This window comes from Aulonocara sp. 'chitande type north' Nkhata Bay, linkage group LG23 (assembly GCF_057382095.1).
Source record: "Aulonocara sp. 'chitande type north' Nkhata Bay isolate Kocher_YH1m ecotype deep benthic linkage group LG23, A_spYH_male_GT1.1, whole genome shotgun sequence".
In the NCBI taxonomy this organism is placed as follows: domain Eukaryota; kingdom Metazoa; phylum Chordata; class Actinopteri; order Cichliformes; family Cichlidae; genus Aulonocara; species Aulonocara sp. 'chitande type north' Nkhata Bay.
In genome coordinates, this window is record NC_141365.1 from 12,808,702 (window position 1) to 12,830,443 (window position 21,742).

At 43.3% G+C, this 21,742-nt stretch overlaps 2 protein-coding genes across 3 annotated transcripts; both read left to right on the forward strand.

The window, feature by feature from the left end:
* Window positions 1-198: 198 nt before the first annotated feature.
* On the forward strand, window positions 199-5,397 carry LOC147301344 (AN1-type zinc finger protein 5). Of its 2 annotated transcripts, XM_086281574.1 has the most exons (6): window positions 199-353; window positions 1,755-1,954; window positions 2,339-2,450; window positions 3,313-3,440; window positions 3,865-3,972; window positions 5,136-5,397. In XM_086281574.1, the coding sequence occupies exons 2-6, from the start codon at window positions 1,795-1,797 to the stop codon at window positions 5,282-5,284; spliced, it is 657 nt and encodes a 218-aa protein (XP_086137700.1). In that variant the 5' UTR covers window positions 199-353; window positions 1,755-1,794; the 3' UTR covers window positions 5,285-5,397. The 2 variants fall into 2 exon arrangements, with proteins under 2 accessions (XP_086137700.1, XP_086137701.1); XM_086281575.1 differs by lacking the exon at window positions 199-353 and having other exon boundaries at window positions 360-1,954.
* A 6,363-nt stretch (window positions 5,398-11,760) lies between these two features.
* abhd17ab (abhydrolase domain containing 17A, depalmitoylase b) lies at window positions 11,761-20,513 on the forward strand. The gene is made up of 5 exons (XM_086283095.1): window positions 11,761-12,627; window positions 13,211-13,581; window positions 14,784-14,978; window positions 15,857-16,036; window positions 17,628-20,513. Exons 2-5 carry the CDS (start codon window positions 13,217-13,219, stop codon window positions 17,851-17,853), a joined length of 966 nt encoding a protein of 321 aa, XP_086139221.1. The 5' UTR covers window positions 11,761-12,627; window positions 13,211-13,216; the 3' UTR covers window positions 17,854-20,513.
* The last annotated feature ends 1,229 nt before the right edge of the window (window positions 20,514-21,742 follow it).

A 21,742-nucleotide genomic window follows, 5' to 3' on the forward strand; every position in this document is an offset into this window, starting at 1 on the left:
GTGGAACTCAAGAAGCAGCATTAGATCAATAACATAAAACAAATTAACTGTAAGATTAAAACGCCTAAATAAAAAGGCCAAAGTCAGGGATCGTGTCCACAGAGGGACTGGGGCCGAACGATGCTGTTCTGACCTTGTGTGTGATGATCAGCTGTGGTGGTGGAGGTGGTGTAGGTGTAGTTTGCTGTGCTGGCCCGTCGCTCTGAGGGCTGACATTGGCGGTGACGTCATGGTCGTTGTTTCGAATGTCGGGAGCTAGCGCTGGGTAGGAGGCCGCGCGCTCTGCTGGGGACACAGCTCACTCAAATCTGAACCCCTCCGTCGTCGACAGCCGCCGATTAACTACGTTTCAGGTAATGTCTTCATTCCCGACTGATTCGGCAGATTCCCGGGATGTGGTACCAGTCATAAACCCAGCCGGGACGCTGTTGGGAGGCGCTCTAGTTTTGGGTTGGCTGACTGCGTTAGCAACTCTGCTAACAGATAGCCCGCTAACACTAGCGTTTATTCGATTGAAAAGCCGCGATCTGCGTATAGTTCGTCACCGAGGACGCTGTAGCATTTAACTTTCGTATTTTTCACGATGACACAGGGCCACCGGTCGAGTTTCGTCCTTCCTTTTACACCTGTATGCAGTGTCAGACAGACCAAACGTCCAGCGAGGCTGTTTGCTAATGTTTGCTGTGAGCTATTCAAGCACAGGACGCCAATTGTTTTCTTGTGCGGACAAACTCGGACTGGGAACAGCCAGCTGGAAGTTGTTCGGCTAAACTGCACGCAGCGCAGTTTTAACGTTAGCCAGCGCGGTTTCGTACTGACGGGGTTTTTGTTTTATTCTTGTTGTCTTTTTCACAACTTTCTCCATGACCAAAAACGTCTTGTGCGGCGGAAGAAAGCGCGAAACAGCTGAGTTAGCGCATGTTTCACACACCGTCATTTACCTTCTAGGGTGTGTGTGTGCGGCTCTTTAGACCCTTTGTTTCCGTCACCGTGCACAGCTCTCCGTGTTTGTTCAAACTAATCCCACAGCTTCCTACTTTTAAAACTCGTGCTTGCTTTGATGTTGTAAGAGGTGCAGTACATTCGGCGATCCGTTTCACTGGTATTTCTATTGCTGCTACGTTTTTGTGTTTTCTAATAATTTTGAAGCATAGTTTATTTATTAGTATTTTCAGTGTGCCAAAGTCCAGGCCTGATTTTGCAGTAATCGTGGACTTTGGCCTTCAGAAGTTGGGGTTGGTCTTAATTTTGGTTTATGAAGTTTATAAAACTGCAACAGACCTTCATTACAGCTGCAAGTAGTGGACCATAACCTTTAATTCACAAAGACCTCTTTTCCACTTGTCCAGTGCCTAATCTAGAGCTGGTTCAATGCATTCCAGTAAATGGGGGGGAGGGATGACTACTTTCTGTGCCAGAAAAGTGTGAACCAGCTCAGTGCTGCAAATTTACTGGTTGTAAAAGTTGGAAGGGGCTTTAGCTAGAAAGTAACAGTATTTGCCAAATAAGCCCCAGGATTTGTCTGCTGTGATTGTCTTTTTTCTTTAAGCTATGTAACGATCAGTCCTCAAGCCTTTCAGAGCTGGACTGGCTCTGTGTCGGTGCAAAAGAGGTAAAAGAAGTCATGATGTGCTCAAACTCTACTCTCATGCTGCAATGCCAATCTCCAAGCTCTTTTAGCTCCAACCTAAAAGCTTTGTAATCAAACAGGGACTGCTAATTATTCTCACTAACTTCTGCAACCCCATTTTCAGGATTATCCTCTCCCATCCCCCTTACCCCCTCTGTCAGAGCATGGCTCAGGAGACCAATCAGACGCAGGTGCCAATGCTTTGCACTATGGGATGCGGTTTCTATGGTAACCCCCGCACCAACGGCATGTGCTCGGTCTGCTACAAGGAACACCTGCAGAGACAACAGGGAGGGGGGCGGTCCAGCCCCCCTGGAGAGAAAGGTAGGAAGATGGGAGAGACATGACCTATAAAAAGCAGGGGTCTGCTGGATAAGGGTGTACCAGGTGAATAAGTCAGGAGCTTTTAAATGGGAGTCACTCAAAAAGTGCACTGGAAATAGGGAGCCGAACTAGCTAAAAGGGGCTGGAGAACAGAGGTAGCATTAGCTGCCTACACTGTGGCATCAGAAAGCAAGAGAGTTACATTGCCATCTGTTGTTGTACATTAACTCAAAGTGCATCTGATCATGGTAAACAAATACATGTAGGGAATGTCAAGACGCTTAGAAGCAAGTGGAAAGTCATCCATGTGTGAGGCAACAACAGATTTTTGTGACTGATCTGACTGTCCTCCCCCCTCCCCGACACACACATGCGTGCACACAGCTGCTACTTCACCAGCGGGATCACCAGGATCGGCCGGTACAACTGTGGAGAGCACAACCTCAGAGCCCAGTACAGAGGTGGCAGGAACCCCACCTGAGGAACAAACAACCAGGTATGCTGAGTTACGCGTAGAAAAGCGCAGAGAGCCGTGTTGTTTCATTGAGTCATTGTGAATCAGTGTTTTAGATGTGATTCATCAAGGAAAAATATACTCCGTGTTGGCTCTTTGACTAGTCCAGTCAGTTCATGCTAGTACCGCAGCTTGCCTCTGCAGAAGGGTAGGCAGTTGTGTGCATATTTATTTATGAAAACAAAACCTTCTATCACCATGGTGCAGTCATTTTCTGGGTGAAAACATTTTTACCTTACCCTGACGACCCCAACCTTCTAGTAAAAACTTTTCAGCTATTTCAATTTGCACGTCGACATTGACAGGTGAGGTTGTGATGAGCTTCTGATGATTATCAAAAGCCAAATTAAGTGTACGATGGGCTGTGTTGTCATTGACACTGGAAGAAAATTAGCTAGAGGATGGTGTAGTTTAAAACTTAGCTTGAGGCCCTGTTCTGAAAAACTGCAGCGTAATGCTGAATAATTTTTTGCTGGCCAAGTTCTTTTTCTGCTATTCGGCGTTTTGAAGGGCCTCTTTTATAATTTGCTTTAACTTTACCATTGGGCTAACCTTTTTAAATGTTAAAAAATGGATTTAATTCACTGTGAGGAAAGTACAATAGGTAAGAAAAGTTCTGCGAGGCTCTTGAAATTGCTAAAAATGGTTTTATATTGCAGCGTGTGCACTGGATCTGTTTCCTCCCAAAGGGGACAAAACCAAAGCAAAGAGAGTACCAAGATAAATTTAATCATTTCAATTCTTTTTTTTTTTTTTTTTTTTTTTTTTTTTTTGTTGTGTGTTTTTTCAGTATTTTTATTTAATCTAAACTGAAATTTGCTGACGTGATTTGATGCCCTGTTAGTCCCAGCTCCACCAGCCCAGTAACTCAACAGATGACAGCTATGAGCATCTCCCAGGATTCAGGAGCTGTGGATTCTGATCGAGCAGAAGCCGAGGAGGGTGAAGAGGAGGGTACTTCAAACAGCACAGGTAAACATCGTAGAAAGCAGTAGTTCATTCCCTACCCACCGTCCACACGGTCGGCCCTACTCAAAGCAGAGGAGTACACTATTAAGAACTGCTGCGTGAATAAACAATGGGACGCACTCGCCACCGTGTTCCGGGAGCGTGCCTTAAGTGATAAACACAATATGCTCTGTGATGACTCCATTGGTTTTCCCGTTTTATTTCATTTTGCCTTCTGCTGTGTGGCATGTTCTGTGTTGCAGTCAAATAACTGTGTAAGGAAATCGTGTTTTTACGTGTTTAAATAATATTTTATAAAGCTTAAGTTACGGCCTCTGACCCGGCTAGCATATTTGATTGGTTGAAGTTAATTGTGTTGTCTTTTGTACATGTGCATAAATAAACATACAGCTGTTTTACATACGGTTGCTTTGTTTTTCCCCACCAGAGCCAGTCGGGGAAGCTGCGCAGGCTTCGTCTGATGGCGACCAGACTCCTGATAAAAACAAGAAAAAGAATCGCTGCTTTTCTTGCCGGAAGAAAGTAGGACTTACTGGTAAGTGAGGGAAGAATTTCACTCAAGTTTCTTATCTGTTTATCCTGTGTTTTATGAGTCGGCAGGGGTTCCTCACCCCTAATAAGACATTGATTTGGCACACGGATGTATGTGGTGCAATGTCAAAGACATCTTTAATATTCTTCGCCTGCAGAGCTTTTGGAGCTAAACCTGTTTTTAAAGGACAATAATGACAGCTGCACACAAATGATTCATATGTGCATTTATTCTGTGATGATTGCTTATGTACAGCGAGCGACATTCTGCACTTAAGTGATACATTTCACAGTGTGCAGCTCGGTCCTTTTTTTTTTTTTTGCTTCATAGGAGACTCTGAGACTTAATAGCAATGATTATATATCAGCTTAATTGAGACCACATCCTGAGTTAGCATGTAAAATTGAGCAACATCATCAAGGCCCAGTCAAACTGAATTTAATTAAAACCTTACACAGGGCAGTGTAAGAATAAGTCTGTAAAATAATCGGGATGTAGTAGGACTGGGTGATGCATTTCTTTCTTTTTTAATATAGCCTCAGTCTCCCTCTGCACCTCGAGCTGACTCTGTTTTCCTGCAGCTTGGAGAGAGACACAGGGCTGTTCCCAACAATGAAAAATAACTCTTTAGTTTACGGATAGACAGCATGAAAACTGAGTTTTCATAATGTGTGTGTGTGTGTGTAACCAAAGCTTATTAACTTTTGGAAATGGTACGCTAAAAAGAAGTCGGTGAATTTTACCTCACAGAAGTTGGAAGATCTGAACCAAGTCATGTGGTGAGATTTACCGACCTAACAAGGCAGCAGTCAAGGAACAATTGCCGTATTTTTTTTTTAAGGTCAAATGAATGTTTTTGTCAGTGGTGTCTTAGTAGTCTGGTCTGATGGCAGGTAATGCATCAAATATGCTGTATATAAACCCAAACATATGTGGGTTTTACTGCTGGCCCTATCTACTGCAGCACATAGTTTCCTTGCTGCTCTGTCCTCTTGTCTGTTCTAACACACTGATTTGGGGTCAGCACCCGAGAAATGAAACAATCCCAAATTGAAGAAAATAGCCATTCTGCCCCAAAACGAGATGTGAGTTTTGGTCTCTGGTGTCCAGATACATGTGATATCTATAATAAAGCGTCCAAGTTTAATTGCTTCTTTTTCCTCAAGGTTTTGACTGTCGCTGTGGCAACCTGTTCTGCGCCATCCATCGTTACTCCGACAAACACGACTGTCCCTATGATTACCGGAGCGCAGCCGCTGCCCAGTTACGCAAGGAGAACCCCATCGTAGTGGCTGAGAAGATTCAGAAGTTATGAGGACTGAGAGCAAAAAAGAAGTTTCTGACTTTGTGAATTTGAACAATGGCGACTTGGATGAAAACACCTGATATCGTGGCTTCATTTGTTCATGGTAGTGTAAAGCGGGCGGGGTGGGGGTGGTGCGGTCGCAGCCACAGTCCAGACACTTCCCTTACTAGCATCTCCCTCTCTCTCCACTTGTGGCTGCAGCGCGCGCGTGTGTTTGTATGAAAGTGTGTGTGTGCGTGCACATTTGCTTGAGAGCTGGGGAGAGAGCCATGAGGGCTTGGTGGACATTTGTTTTGCCGTGGGAAGGGCAGGAATTTGATTTTTACCCCTTTTGTTTTTTTTGTTGTTGTTGTTTTTCCACTTAGCGGGATCGTGTGAGTGTATTTTTTTATACAATCCCTGTAGGTAGCTGAAATGAACGAGGATAAGCTGTTAAGGAATGTGTCAATCGGGATAATGACAGAAACACATTTAGGGGGTCTAGTGACTCATGTATCAGCAAGACCTTTAAGGGCTTTGGAATATAGTATTTTATCCCAGACTGAAAAATGATGTCAACTACTTGTCAAATTGGCAACTCCTTTACTCTGTGGGCGACCACATGTAGTACTCCAAAGTCTGAGTTTTCCACATGCGTCTCTCTTTGATATGTAGGCTTGTATGGATACCGGGTGCATGAACAGTCATTGGAAGGGGAAAGCCGGGGAGGGAAACAAACGACCTTGACTTAACTGTGTGATTGATTTTTTTTTTTTTTCTTCTTTATTTTAATGAGCGTATGACATCAGAAGATCTATATTAATATATTGTAGTTAGCTTGAATTGTGTGATTGCATTCTATTTATTTTTTATTGTTTGGTTGGTCTGTGCTGGAGGATTGGCAGCATGTGTCCGCGAATCTTTAACGATTTGCTCTTAACTTTTTCTTCGATTATATTTAAGTAATTCCATCCTGATTATGTAACCAGTGAAGAAGAAAATGCGCGCCCGAGCTCTGACGTGACGGAGCGGAGCCCGGCTGAGCCGCTCGGAGGGAGCGAGTGCAGTAGGATGTCAGTGATTAAGGCTTTGGGTATGAAGCACAACGACGTATGTCCGCTGCAGAGCACAAGCTACGGTGCCATGCCCGCTCAGTTTTGTTCAGCATTCGGGTCACTTGCAGTTTATATCCGAGCTGTATCGCAGCCTTGCTGATGAAATTGCCTTGTCGAGTTGCTGAGATTTTCTTCTTCGGTAAGGCGGCGCGCTCGCCTCGAATGACCTTTTATGTTCTTCGGAGCCTGTATGAAGCTCCACGTTTCTCCTACCACCAGCAGACCACTGACACATGCTGAATGAAAACTGACCCGGGTCGCAGTTGCTCTCATAGACGATGGCGTACGTTCTGCTCAGCGTTGCAGTGCCGCAGAGTTGCGTGCTGTGCTTTTACAGTGTGCTCAGACTGCTTCTAGCTAGCTTCTTCTAGGAAGATCAGTCCCACGTGCATGTGTGCAGTCAAACACGCGTTGCTGTTTTGTGACCGCGTAGTTTGAAATGAAGCTGGAATGTTTAAAAAGCCGCACAGCAGTAGCACAATGCATGGCCGGAACCGTAAGGTTCCCGTTAACAGGACTGTTTTTTTTTTTTTTCCTCAAATGTAAATACCATACAGCTCCTCTTCTTATAGTATAACCTCAATGTAGATTTTTGCCAGGTAATAAAGGTGGGGAATTAAGGCAACAAATAGTACTCTCTGTATTAAAGTGCTTTTCATAATTATCCAAAAAAATGTGCTACAACTAGCACTTATGTTTTCCCCATCTTGTTTCCTCATTAATTTTTCAGGTTTTTACGTGTAATGTTCAAATTGTTTAATAACCACTAGTATCCCCTGCAGGCCACGTGGTTTCTATTTTACCATACTAGCTACACTCTTAACCAGCCCCCCCTCCTCCCTCCCGAGCTATATTAACGTTGCTGAATAACAGAGTATCTCAGTCAGAGCTTTTATCCTGTTACTGATTTGTAGCAATAGCGATATTACTGAAAGTTTAAAGGGCCCCAAGCAAGAAATAGAGGGTTCATCTTTTCATTATTAAAAGCTTTCCCTGTAAATGTTGCTTGATGCGGTTCATTATATATTAATGAAAGCTGGAGAAAAGTTGCATTTGAATTTTCAGGGAATGCAATTTAAAAATAATCCACCGCAAAAGGCGAAAGAGAGGAATCACACTCCTCCGTGTGTCGGCTTAGTTCTGCCTCTTCTGATTGAAAAAGAGCCTTCGTCGAGTCTTTGCGTTAATGGCCGACGTGATGACTTGGCATGCCGACGGCGAGACGTTTTGCCGTGGATGAGTTGAGCCCGCAGTGACGGTGATTTAACTTCTTCCACCGTCACACCTACAGTGTAAATTTCAAATTGAGAAGGTGTTAACTGTGATATTCAGGGGGACGAGTGGTTGGTGCTGCTCTGCAGTTTGTTGTGTTTTAGACACAGAATTCTCAGACTTGGTTGATGATTATAAAACATCGTTGCATACGGTAAGCTCGGTTTTCCTTTACAGATTAATTGTCTCTTCATGGGAGAATTTTCCTGTGATGATTGTTCAGTTATGTAAATCATGGGGGGTTGCATGGTTTACGCTCATTGTCTATTGACTGCTCATATCAGTGCTCCAAACGTTTCAGCATGTTTTTCCTGATAAATGTGAGCAGTTTGAATGTAAACCACCACAAGTCACACGATAAGTCGTGTTGCCGTCAGACTGACTGTCCGTTGGCCGACGATGGTTGTCTTTATGTGATTTGAGACATTTGAATCATTCAAATCTTTTGACTGTTTGACTTGCCACCAGCAATTAGGGCTACGTGACCTGAGTAACTGAGATATTATCAGTGCATATACTTGTGTTTTGTTTGGTTTTTTTTTTCCCCTTTTTTGTTGCATTGATTATTGTTTGATGTTCTCACACCTTTCATAATCAGTGTCTTCATCATGCAAGGGTTTTGATTGAGAATAATAAACTTGTGAGTTAGGATGAATTTTCTTCAGCTTCACTGCAGGAATAAAGACATATTATTCTGTCTTTCAAGATGAGCTTTAGGGACTTGAGATGAAATCTACGATGTTCACAGAGGTGTAGTTGCCGTCCCTTGGCACTCCAGTCCCCCAGAAACACCACCAGATATCTTTTTATTTTTTCTTTTAAGAGTTAGGATTGTATGATGTGTAAGAGTAAGTATAAACAATAAAATCACAAAGTTTATTTTAATTTACACTTGTCGTTTGTATTTATTTGTCTTAATGTATGCTAAATAAATACTCATTTTAAATCCAAGCTCCTTGCACTCTGCTTTAGAAGAAAACCTCAGTATTTTACTGTGATACAAGCTGCATGTGGAGATGTGGAAATATACGCGTTTTTACAGCTAATGTAGTTGTGCTGTTATCACCACAGCGGGAAAAGCGTATTTAACTGTTATAAATGACTTTTCTATGATTTTTCACATTTTTGTAAAGCCATCAAGTGGGCCAGTTTGTAGCCTTTGGAGGTCTTGTTCTGATCTTTCTGCAGTTTGACAGCCCTGCCCTAAGACGTAGGGGCGCCACAGGTCAATAAAGGTTATCACCTTTATCCATACTACTTTCAGATCTCCCAGAATGCTTCTGTCTATAGAACAAGGGCTTACTTTGAGTATAAACATGCCTCTGCACTCATGAAATTATTCCCAGGTCAACACGTACAACACCAAAACACAGAATGAGGAAATATCTTTTGAAGGAATGACTCAAAGGGGCGGAATGACAGGAATGACACCGGGGGCGGTCGTGGCTCAAAGAGTTGGCAGTTCGTCTTGTAACCGGAAGGTTGCCAGTTCGAGCCCCGGCTTGGTCGTTGTGTCCTTGGGCAAGACACTTCACCTACCGCCTACTGGTGATGGCCAGAGGGGCCGATGGCCGATATCCATTATTATTATTATTATTATTATTATTATTATTATCAAAGCCTTTCTCTAGCACATGGAGACCACGTTAATTTTTTCATTTATTCTGTTATCTGTCTGAATAATATCAGTTTGATATAGGATATTCCTGTGTTATTATGTATAATTAAGCCCGTTTATTTACATGTATAAGATATCCATCCTACTTCCATCATGATTTAGTCATTAAAGTTAACAATTACAAGTTACATTCTAGGCAGTAGCTTTGTTGTTTGATGTCATCCAGTGTTTAATAAAGGGCAAAAAAAAAGTTAGACCTCCTCTCGGGGCCCTGTGGGTTTGTACTGATGTGCCTAATGGACCTTAAGATAAGATAACTCTTTATTGTCATTGCACAGTCGTACATAGTCCAATGAAATTGGAAAACTGTCCTACGTCGACACTACATATAACACAACATGACCCGATACGACACATCACAACGCAACACAAACAACACAACACAGTATAATAACTTAGTAATAAAAAATAAGAATAAGTGTATTTGTATTACACACTGTTATTATTGCACATTAATTGTTATTGCACCTTGTTATAAATATAAATATTATTATTGTTACTGTTTTTACCATTGTTACCTCCCCCCCCAAAAAAGTCCAGGTAGGTAGCCAGTCAGGTGAGCTATTTGCATTGATTAGGGCTATTGCCCTGTTGTAAAAGCTGTCCTTGAGTCTATTTGTTCGGGACCTCAGCAGCCTGAACCTCCTGCCAGACGGCAGCAGCTTAAACACCCGGTGTCCTGGGTGTGTACCGTCCCGTAGGATGCTGCGTGCCCTCTTGAGACAGCGAGTGCTGTACAGGTCCTTCAGGGAGGGAAGAGGATGTCCAATGATTTTTTGGGCCATATTGATGACCCTCTGGAGTGCCTTTCTGTGTGAAACTGGAGACCTTTTCCACACACTCGCCATTGATGCTGACAGGCTACAGCTCAGACTTCCTCCTTCTGAAGTCAACTACCAGTTCTTTTGTCTTGGTGGTATTGAGGTCCAGGTTGTTATCTACACACCAATCTGACAGCCTCTGAACTTCAGCTCTGTACGACGTCTCATCTCCCCCTGAGATGAGCCCCACCACGGTGGTATCATCTGCAAACTTGATGACTGTGTTGTCTGGGTGGGTACTAGCACAGTCATGTGTGTACAGAGTGTACAGTAGGGGACTCAGTACACAGCCTTGTGGAGAGCCGGTGTTAAGGCTGAGGGCTGAGGAAAGATGAGGCCCCACTCTAACTCTCTGTACACGGTCTGAGAGGAAGTCTCTGATCCAGCGGCAGGTGGTAGAAGGAAGTCCAATTTCCAGCAGTTTAACTATTAGTCTGTCCGGGAGTATCGTATTGAAAGCAGAGCTAAAGTCAACAAAGAGCAGCCTGGCGTAACGGCCCTGCACTTCCAGGTGAGAGATGGTGGTGTGGAGCGTTGTAGCAATGGCATCTTCAGTTGATCTGTTAGCTCTGTATGCGAACTGGAGCAGGTCGAGTGTGGGTGGCAGGCAGGACATGATGTGACGTCGGACCAGTTTCTCGAAGCACTTCATTATAACAGGTGTTAGAGCAACTGGTCGGTAGTCATTGAGGCTCCATCATCGGCCTCTGATGGATTCATTTCTAATCCTGTCCATCCTGCTCACTCACAGAGAAGATCTCAGTATCTTCAGCTCAGCCCCCAATTTTTGTCAGTACCCCTGTCTCCAAACCACATGACAGCAAGTCTCACTGCCATCTTATAAATCTTCCCTTTGGCTCTTGCTGCTATCCTCCCCTCATAAATCACCCCGACACTTGTCAGTTCCAGTGCAAAGGTGAATCTCTCAAAATCTGTGCAAAAATAACTGAGGTAAAGGTGTGGGTATGCAGGGCTGTTTTAACAAGGCTATGGATATTTATGTAGGATGGCCTACATAGCAGGTTGTAAAGCTGACATTTCTCTTGAATAGATGGTAAAGGTGGCTCCTGAGCCAGCAAAGCTCTGTGTGTGTGTGTGTGTGTGTGTGTGTGTGTGTGTGTGTGTGTGTGTGTGTTTTAATATAAACTGTTGGGGAGAGTTACAGCTTAAGAGTGTTGACCTGTGGAAGACCCACCTTCCTTTAGGACACAAAACAAGCTTAAATCATTTACTTTAATTATTGGTTATGGTCAAACTTCCTGTTAAAAGGGATTTTTTTCCCCCTTCCCACAGTTGGGAAGTACCTGGTCATTTGATTGTTGGTTTTTCTTTGTATTTTTTTCTTACATCTTTACAATATAAAGCGTCTTGAGGTGACTGTTGTTGCGATTTGACTTTATATAAATAAAACTGAACTGAGAAATTAAAGGGGATATAAGCTGTTAACTGAATTGAGATCACACCATTAGGGCACAATGTGCTCTTTATCAAATAAAATTAGTTGTAAGTAGCACATATCATCTTTGATGAATCAGCCGGGTCTCCAAGTAACTGCGATGACTCTTGGATTATGAGAAATACCGTGAATTGAGCTTCTTTATCTTTAAAGATACAAATTAACAGTCAAGTTCAAACATGTCACCTTTTACAGCGCCGTCATCCGCGCTGATAACACCTTTCCCATAATTGTCCAATGGAAACTTCCTGCGTCATATCCGGTCAACTGTCACTTCCGGATGCGGTGAAACAGCAGAGAAGTAGGAAAACACCGCATCTGTGTGGATTAATAACGACAGGCAGGGCTGTGTATAAACCGGGAGGACACGCCAGCAGCGTCCAGAATGGGCTCGCGGACAGAAGCGTTCACACCGGGATCTGCATTTTAACGGCGCTGTACGTCACAGCGCGAGCCCGCTTTTACCGAGCAGCTGTGTTTGTGTCTTCTTGCTAGCTTAAGCCAGCATAGCGTTAGCTGGGACGCGCTAAAAAACTACGTCTCTCCGGGAAGCGAGGGGAAGACTTGTCCCTTCTTTTGGTCTTCACTGTCACTTCTTCGGACAGGGGGCACAGAGGGACATCTCTGTGTTCGTGTATAAAGTTAGTTTCGGTCACTTTGAGGGCAGGACTTTTATTGGAAGCGAGTCTCCCAAACTGAGAAGTCGGGATCTCAAACTAAAACCAGCTGCTGGTGTTTTTATTTAGTTAGCTCTCCAGGACGCGTTTGGAGAGAAAAGCGCGTCGTTTGTCTGTCCCAGGGTGTAAAATGAGTGGAATGTGGCGTTCAGGGACTACAAAGAAAAGCCAGCAGACACTTTGTAAATAACACTTCCCTGTCAGCCGGAAGGCTCCAGCTCTTTTTCCTTGTTCAGCTGACAGGGCTGCAGGCAGCGTCCCGAGTTTGAATTCTGGTCAGGTGGAAGGAAGACTTCCTTGTTTGTTTTGTTTCAGCACAGCTCGTTTCTCTTTGACCAGGCTTCAACTCAACAGGTAGGTCTGCTGTTTCACACGGGGGGGTCATGTTGGACCCCGTGTACGTGCATTTATTCTCACTCATGACTTGTAATAAAAACAACGAGCATTAGTCACTGTGGTTTACCTGGAACTCTATAAACATCAGTGTGAAGTATGAAGAAAAAACGATGGGTCTGTGGCTCAAGTCTGTCAAATCATTTAACACATTTAATATATGGTCCATCACAGCTGCAAAAGCCCAGGTTGGCGTTCAGATTTCTTAAAAAAACAACAACAACAAACAAAAAAACCCTGAAACTTATTCTGTGAATAATTATTGAGCCACATTTAAGGAGATTAAGGCGCTCAAGGTGGCAAACTTATACAGATTATTATTATTGCTTATTATGATTGACAGTGCATTAACCGTCAAAATTAATTTAATATGTTTGAAATGCTTTCTGCCAAAACTGGTGTAGACAAATCTTCATCCCCATTGTCGGCACCCACAGACTAAGGGCCTGTGCATTAAATTGTAATAAGTGTTTCATTGTGTTAACGTTTGCATGATGTGAATTCATTTGCACAGTGATCCTCTTGTCTGTGTTCTTCTTCTCAGTGAAGGATGAATGGCCTCTCTCTCAGTGAGCTCTGCTGCCTGTTCTGTTGCCCGCCTTGCCCGAGCCGCATTGCAGCCAAGCTAGCTTTCCTGCCCCCAGAACCCACGTACACCTTTCTGCCAGACCCAGAGGCGGGCCCTGCTGCACCAGGGGCGACGGGGACATCCAGCCTGCGGGCGCGGAGTGGCGCCTCGGTTGCTGGAAGCGGGGGGACCGGGGCCGTAGAGGGGGGATGGAAGCTTCACCTGACGGACCGAGCGGAGTTTCAGTACTCTCAAAGAGAGCTGGACACTACGGAGGTCTTTCTTGCTCGATCCAGCCGAGGGAACCGAGTCGGCTGCATGTACATTCGCTGCGCTCCTAGTTCCAGGTAAATGGAATTAGCTGTCAGCTGTGACTGACAGGTATGTCACACTCGCTCTGAAGCATTTAAACAGTCTTCTTCCTCAACAGTCTTCTTCACGCCCAGGTTTGCTTTCTTTTCTTTTCTTGTTGACTCAGCTGACGCAAAGATTTTCTCTTCCTGGTTTTTTCTGTAGATCATGGCACACCTGTCAGACTTTATTCTGTTGTCTTTATTCTTTCTCATTATTTTCTCTGCTTGTTTGTAGAGCCTTAAAGTTGAATTTACTGTTGTTCGTGATACTGATCGCAGTAAAAAGATTTGCACACTCCCTGACAACATAAGTTTCCAGTCAGAGACAAAACATTTGCAGCTATGTGGTGTGATTGACTTTATTGGCCGTTGTTGGTAAATGGCTTTATAAGAGGAAATAACCTTCTTCATCTTAGAAGGTTTGACAGTATTTTATGAGATGTAAAAGAATTTAACTCTCAACTGCTACTGATTAATTTACCAAATGAATTAAAAAGAAATGGACAGGCTTGTGTTACAGTCCATTTATCTTGCATTAATGTGTCTCTAGTATTACAAAGAATGATCCCAGGCCTGACGTGATATGGCAGAGTCATTGTTTTGCTGCTTTCTAAGTGGAAAGGCTAAGAGCGAAGCCACGGGCTGCAAGAGCTCATAAACAAAACCACTGAGGGAGAATTTCAAAACAGTCGGTGTGTAGAAAAAGTATCAGGTTACTCCAGAGAGCACAACACGCATTCATGAATAACAGCCAAGGGCTAGATACCCAGCGTTCACAGTGGATACCCTGCTTCTCAGGTTATACTAAATGTCTGGAAGCAAGAGTCCTTCGTGGTAAATAATCCTTCAACCTGCAACAGTTTTATAGAATCAAGTACCTTTTTGATTTAAACAGCAGGTTACTTGTGATTTGATTAATTTCTGTGCACAGTTGTTTTTCTGCCGTAATAAAAGTTCTGTGTTTAGCTATGGTATTGTTGGCAACGCTAAACAAGAATATTTCTCATGTAATCACAATGTAGTTCTCTGTATATCATATATTTCTGATTAGAGCACAGCAGAGGCTGGATCTTTGGCTCCAGTGCTGATAGTGATTTTTATTTATTTATTTTAAAGGAAATAGGAAAACCGACAAGCGTGCACCTGTCTGTGTCTGTTAGCTCGTTACTAACCCTTTGTCTGAATCATCCCTGCAGGTTTACGGTGCTTTTCTCCCACGGCAATGCAGTTGACCTCGGCCAGATGAGCAGTTTCTACATTGGCCTCGGCACTCGCATCAACTGCAACATCTTCTCTTATGATTACTCGGGCTATGGCGTCAGCACCGGCAAGCCGTCCGAGAAGAATCTGTATGCAGACATAGATGCTGCCTGGCACGCCCTGCGTACACGGTATGTGATGATGCAGTTGGCCCAAACGTGTCCTTCGAGGTGTAATTTTATTATCCCAGGCGAACTTGTTCGGGCAAAATGGGGCATGAGTTTACAATGGATACAGCTGGGATCAAACGATGTTTAAAATGTGCCCAGGCAAAAAATGCCTTTGTTGTGAGAAGTGCTAAAGAAGAGAAAAAGCAGAAAACGAACGTTCGAATAAAGGGGCGTGATGAAGGGGGTTGAATGGAGGTGGTGGTGAGGACGTAGCAGAGTGAGGACAGCTGCTGTGTGAATAAAGAAGAGCGAGATGGATGGATGAGGGAAGGCTAAGGGGTGATGTATCTCAAGGGCGTTGTAGGGTGATGAAGTGTCTCATTAACAGAAGCGGTGCTGTGCTAATGCAGCTGTAGCCCGGGGGTTACAAAACAGAGCGCTAACTAAAGGTCGGCTCATGTAAAAGTCACCGTTGTGTGTCACTCTTTACTCGGGTCTTAATTTCAGCATGTTGAAAAAAATATGCATGTGCTTTCTGAAATATAAAGGTTTCTGTGAAAGTCCTTCTGTTACAGAAGAATCCCACTGTTAGTAAACTTTTGTGTTGTGTGTGTGGGCCAGTAAAAGATTCACTCATTAACGGAGCTGCGAGTAGTCATGAAGTGAAATAAAAATTTGAATTTTAGAAACTGGTCAGTCATTTTTGGTGACTATAAAAAAATTTACCTGACATGTGACCTTTGACCCTTGAGGAACAAAATTCTTTCTGAAAAATAACTAAAGCATTAATGAAAGTACTGTCAGTAATCATTAGTACACCAAAGGTAATATTTGTGGATTTGGCTGCTGTCTCTCATCTGTATTATACGTATTTTTTCTTTCTGTTTATTTCTAACCAGGTATGGCATAAGCCCGGAGAACATCATCCTGTACGGGCAGAGCATCGGTACAGTTCCCACTGTAGACCTGGCGTCACGGTACGAGTGTGCCGCCGTGGTTCTTCACTCGCCTCTAACATCTGGTATGAGAGTGGCGTTTCCTGACACAAAGAAAACCTACTGCTTCGACGCTTTCCCCAAGTAAGAGAGAGTCTTCTTACTGTTCACACGTTTTGTATGTATGAAGCTCTTCATTTCTTTCCCACATAACATTTTGTTCGTAAACACAAAATGTTAATTTGATATGAACTGGTTTTGTGTTTCCCTGCATTGTCCAATTAAAATGATGTTTGATAAACTGCGGCATATCAAACACATCATAGCAATTGGCTGTGAAAGCCGTATATGTGATGCATGCTCAGTCATCCTGGTAAGGAAATCCCAGACAGTTGAGCCATTATGCAGCTGTGAGTCAGCTGAGACTGTACAAGTCATGTGGATGAGTTGGAAACGGGATCTGCTTTCTATACTGCCCTCTAGCTGTTCGTGCTTCATCTTCTTTCTTTCTGTCACTGAGTAGGGTGTTTAAACGTCATGCACAAAAACAAAATGCACAATCTGTGTGCTCTGACTCTTGAACTGTCTGTTGATATTTTCACATTATTATTAATCTGTCAGCAGAAGAGCATGATTCCCACTTAGACTTGTGAAAGTGTGTTTGTCCAGGGAAAACAGACGTGCTGAAAGGAAAGCCTTTCTTCTTCTGAAGTGCTGTTTAAATTATTTGTTTTTAGTTTTTTCAGTGTAGTGAGTCTCATTTGTTGGAAAATCCTGTTGACACATAGTTTTTTGTTTGTTTGGTTTTTTTGGACTGGAAAATCACGAAGGCAAGGTTGAGTGCATTTACAAACCACTCACACTTATACTGGGTGTACTGGTATCGACTGGATGATTGATAATATCTGCTGATTTGTAGGTTATGATTCGTGGTTGCTCTTTCTGACTATGGAAATGCATTGCTATTATGACCACTCAAAGCACTTTGCAAGACACATCTAACCGTGCATGCTGGCAGTGCTGCGGAGCTCACACTCACACAGGTGACTACGTTAGGATCCCCAACGTGTTCATTCTGTGGGACGACATGTGAACTCTACACGGTAAAGCCACCAATGGGGTTTGGACTACAAACCGTCTTTGACTGAGGTGTCTGTACTAACTGTTGTTCCACCATGCCACTGTTTATTTTCAGACTTTACATAATTACGTCTGGAGGACTCATCACACACACTGCCCTGTGTGTGTGTGCTCGTTTTGTTAGTCCAGTTGGACTAACTGTGGTTGTTCAAGTCTCTCTGTAAACAGTTTTAATCCCAGTATGTGCCAGTAGGATTGTTGAAGCTCTTTGTTCAGTTTAACCCCACGTGCTGCTACACATGGGTGTGCAGTTGTAGTGTGGGTGTTCACTCGAATGTGTTGTTACAGTTCTTTTATTTTTGATCCTCGGCCCCAGAACGAGTCTCTTGGCCACACAATAAGGACTCGGAGTCAGTAGCAGCCCATGTCAGCTTTAGCACTAATATCCGATGGTAAAGTGGGCGAGGAACAGAGGTGGTAGGAAAACAACAGAAGACTTCTGGAGAACTCAGCCTTGACCTGGAGTGGGCACTGCAACCTTTTCCTGCTGAGGGCCACGGGGTCAGACTCGATAACCTGATCTCTGGTCAGAACGGTCCACACTGTTTCAGCGGGTTCTGTTTCTAATTCCTGTTTTCCTCTCTTTCCATTTCAGCATTGAGAAAGTATCCAAAATCACTTCCCCAGTGCTCATCATCCACGGCACGGAGGACGAGGTGATCGACTTTTCCCACGGCCTGGCCTTGTTCGAGCGCTGCCCGAAGGCTGTGGAGCCTCTCTGGGTTGAGGGAGCGGGACACAACGACATTGAACTCTACAGCCAGTATCTGGAGCGCCTGCGCCGCTTCATAGGACAGGAGCTGGCGGTACAGCACGGCTGACCATCAACACTACGCTCGTCATAATGACCATATTTCCCGGTCCGTTCAAAGCACCTCACCTGTTTTTGTCTGAGATGGAAACCATCTGACCCGTCTTAACCGTCCTGTGTGACGTGTGCACATACTTCAGGACGCAGTTCACCTTTAATGGACCGTGGATCATTTAGACGCAGGGGAAAAGAGGCGTCTCTTCATAATCACAGTGGAGACTGTTGGGGTTTGTGTTTGTTTGTGTGTCTTTTAGCAGAAACTTTAATAGTGCAGATGCCTGTACTGTGCAATAACATGAAAAAGAGGGAAAGGTTTTCACTGATAGATGTAAAAGTAGAACAACAAAGTGATCACATGACCTGGAAAGCTCCTGTCACCACCTCAGCGTACACTTCGAGTGGAACTTCATTTTTGCTAGCAGCTTTTTATTAGAGGACTTTTGTTGAAGCAGGTATTATGTTACATTGAATTATTGCACCTGTACAGTTGAATGGAAGCCAATTTAAACACAATATATCATGTTTTAAAGGTATTCGTTTACCTGCATTTTGTTGGCGCAGACTGCATCATCTTTAAAATCGTTTCTAACTTTCATCATGAAGGTTTGAAACCGCTCACAGCTTTTAATCTTGGGGAAAATTATGCTGGCATAAATATGAGTTTATATTTTGCGTCTTGTTTTTACGTATTGAACATTTCGCTCAGGTAACTTTTTCGAGTGTTCGCAATTGTTTAGCGCGCGGACAGCTGAAGCGCCTCAGATTTCATCCAGCCTAAAATATTTCCTTCCAACGAAGCGTTCAGCCGAACTTCGATCCTACATCTGAGCTGCAGTCCACACCTCCAGTTTGCTGAGCCGTCGATGCCCCCTCACGCTTCTCTCTAACACATCTGTGTCCCACTGCTGCTGTGGGATTGGCTGTATGAAAGAAAGACGTTGAAGAGGCTCAGATGGAAAATTCCTCCAGTTCTTTCATTTAATGGAATGGGTTCGAGTCCATTAGCCCCGTCCGTTTCTTTTAGCCTTGTTTATGTCTCGCACTGCTGGGTCACAGCTGTCGGCCTGTTCTTGCTCCTCACGGTGCGCAGAGACAAGGAGAGCAACACTAAAGTTCAACACATTACTCACCTGCACCCCGTCATCAGGGATTTGTTTTTGTTGTTTTTTTTCAGTGAAGGCAGGGAGAGTAACCACATTCAGGTCCATATTCTGATAGTTCCCCAGTTTCGCAGGAACATCTGTGTGATCAGAGCACATGTTCTTCTTAGAACATATCAGCAGATTTGTCAGAGTTAAGCAGGAACACTAACACCAGGCACTAAACAGATTAGTGTTTCATCTAAATAATTTAGACTTTATAACAGCTGCTTGTATTATTATCCTGTCTATGTGTACAAACCTGCATAATGATTAAAGGGGACCTGTTATGCTTATATCCATTATTAAACAGCACCAAGTTTCAGACGATCTGGCGAGTCGAGGTCAGACTGTCTCTGGTTCTGTGTGATCGCACTGAGAGCCATTGTTTATTATGCTTTTCTCAGAAAACAGATCAGGTCTTGAGCTCCTGCTGTTCACGAGACCCATTGTAGGACAAATGAGGATTATTTTAGGCTGGGAATCATGCAAAGCTACTCTAGTAGAGCCCAAGTATAGAAATATGGAGCTGGAAAGGAGCATAATAGGTCCTCTTTAAGTATAATTTTTGTTTTGTGAGGTGCGTTTTCTGTCTTCTAAGAATATTTTTAGGAAATATTGGCACATTATTTGATTGATCTCAATTCTTCAGCTTGTTATTGGAGAAATCTGACTAACCCGTAACAGGAGACGGACCTGCCTCGTACCTGAACTGGTACAAATAGATGTTGGAGCCTGTTGGAATTGCTGTAGGTGGCTCTGAGGGTAAATGCATATCTGTTGTGGGGGTTTTCCATGTGTTTTTTTTTTCCCTTTTCTTTGTGGTGATCCAGCAATCCACCAAAGTTTTAAAACTGTAACCAAAATTGTAATATTTATAACAAATTGTAAAGGAATCGGGTGTTTTTGCTTACGTGCGTTGTTGTATTTGAAGCTTAGGCACGATTGATGAACACTCAGATTCTCAACATTTTTGAGGAGAATTTTTAGGCTCGGTGGACAAACCAAAGCTTTTGTTGTTAGTGCTTTACCCAGTTTACCTGCTGCTTATGTTTTATATCTTATGTAAAGAACGTCAAACTGAGCTTATCTTCTTATTCTCTTCACATTTGGATACAGATTCATTGTAAAATTCTCTGTTTGCTAAATAATCGAGTTTTATCAAATCACGTTTGCTTTGAAATATGCAAGAACCGAATATGAACTTGATAAATTAACCAAGTTGGGATTTTTTGTTTTTCTCTAAGCTGTTTATGATTTCTCGTTTGTGCAGGGAGGAAACCACGTGTATTTGAATATGTTTGTGTGATGAAAGAAGATGAAAGGCCGGCTTCATGCCGACACATGAAAAGCTTTTTTCAGACGTGTGGGTTTCTGCTGAGGATTGTTTCATTTCTGGGTTTTATTTTCATCATCAAACATTCTTATCAATTGTTTATTATACTGACAGTTTTTTAGTTTTTAAAGATTTCCTTTCTTTCTTTTTCATGAATTAAAGAGAATAAGTTAATAAATCATAACCAGAAGTTGATATTAAATGTGACTCTTTTTTTTTTTTTTTTTTTTTTTTTTATTTGGTGTCCTTGCTTAAATCTGCCAGAGATTAGTGTTTTCAACAGTCCCTGATTTTGCACTCATGGCAGACCTGGCACTGGCTGAATAAAGACCTGTCTGCTGTGAAAGGCCTCATGGGGCTGAGCATCGAGGCTCCAGGACTGGCTCGGACGAAGGCAAAATGAGTGTTTAATTGCCTGGTGTTGTCTTCTTTGGCTGATGTGTTGGACGCTTGTTAGATTCTGAGCCAACAGAGGCTCAAATCGTGTTTTAATTAAAGCAGTACAAGGACTCTGGTCTGTCCCAGCCTCCCCTCGCTGCCTGCTACCGTGTTGAGCTGTGGAGAAACGGAGACAGATGGATCATAAGCTCCTCCCCCTGAACACACACACACTTGCCAGCTGTTTTCAGTGGACCACATAAACTACAGCGTGTCACTCAGAGGCTCGTACGGATTAACAACAGCTGCAGTAATGCGTCCCTCTGTGTACGGCAATGTTAGTGCGTCCTGCAAGAGCAGAGGAAGACCTCTAACACTGAAGCACACAAAGCTGAAGCTTAACAGCACTTATTAATCTGCCTTTAAGTGTTCCTAACCTGAGGATTGTTGTCAAGATTTAGACTGAAAAAGGAGAGCGAGCATGAGTCGAAGTACAGAATAACTCCTCCATGTGAATACTTTATCAGCTTCAGGAGAATAAATAACATTCACTCACATGACATTTAAAATAGCACAAAAGTTCAAACACATATGTGAACATTAACGATGGTGCACTGATGCTGCACCTGTTAGCTGAGCCCGCCGAGACTTACAGTAGGCGGAGAATGTTGAGGTAAATTCGCAGACTCGTGTCTTTTGAGTGCAAATAACACTATTCATGACAACACAAAGCCAGTTAAAGTTCAGGTTCCCAGTCTGTCCGGTTAGAAAGCACAAACCACTGCGAGTTCTGTTCAGCTGCTTTGGTGCAAATGAAACAGACGACAGGGTCTCTAGATGATTCTTCTTCCTCCCTACTCGTTTTTCTCAGGTTTTGCTTTTTGTTGGTGTCCTTTTCGATACTGGCAGGAAGAGATGGTCTCAGAAAGGTACATCCATGCGTGTCTTCACACCAAGGTTTGCTGTGAGCGTCTGTCACAGAAGGACCGGTATCTGCTCCTCTGTGTGAGAGGAACTGGAGGAGCGCCAACATGTTTCTGACTAAT

What these genes read in the sequence shown, in the direction of transcription:
- LOC147301344 (XM_086281574.1), top strand. Translation starts at nt 1,795, where the DNA reads ATGGCTCAGGAGACCAATCAGACGCAGGTGCCAATGCTTTGCACTATG. An exon ending in CAGCCCCCCTGGAGAGAAAG is followed by an intron (nt 1,955 to 2,338) that starts GTAGGAAGATGG and finishes GCGTGCACACAG; the next exon opens with CTGCTACTTCACCAGCGGGA. An exon ending in GAAGAAAGTAGGACTTACTG is followed by an intron (nt 3,973 to 5,135) that starts GTAAGTGAGGGA and finishes TTTTTCCTCAAG; the next exon opens with GTTTTGACTGTCGCTGTGGC.
- abhd17ab (XM_086283095.1), top strand. Translation starts at nt 13,217, where the DNA reads ATGAATGGCCTCTCTCTCAGTGAGCTCTGCTGCCTGTTCTGTTGCCCG. An exon ending in CGCTGCGCTCCTAGTTCCAG is followed by an intron (nt 13,582 to 14,783) that starts GTAAATGGAATT and finishes TCATCCCTGCAG; the next exon opens with GTTTACGGTGCTTTTCTCCC. An exon ending in TGGCACGCCCTGCGTACACG is followed by an intron (nt 14,979 to 15,856) that starts GTATGTGATGAT and finishes ATTTCTAACCAG; the next exon opens with GTATGGCATAAGCCCGGAGA.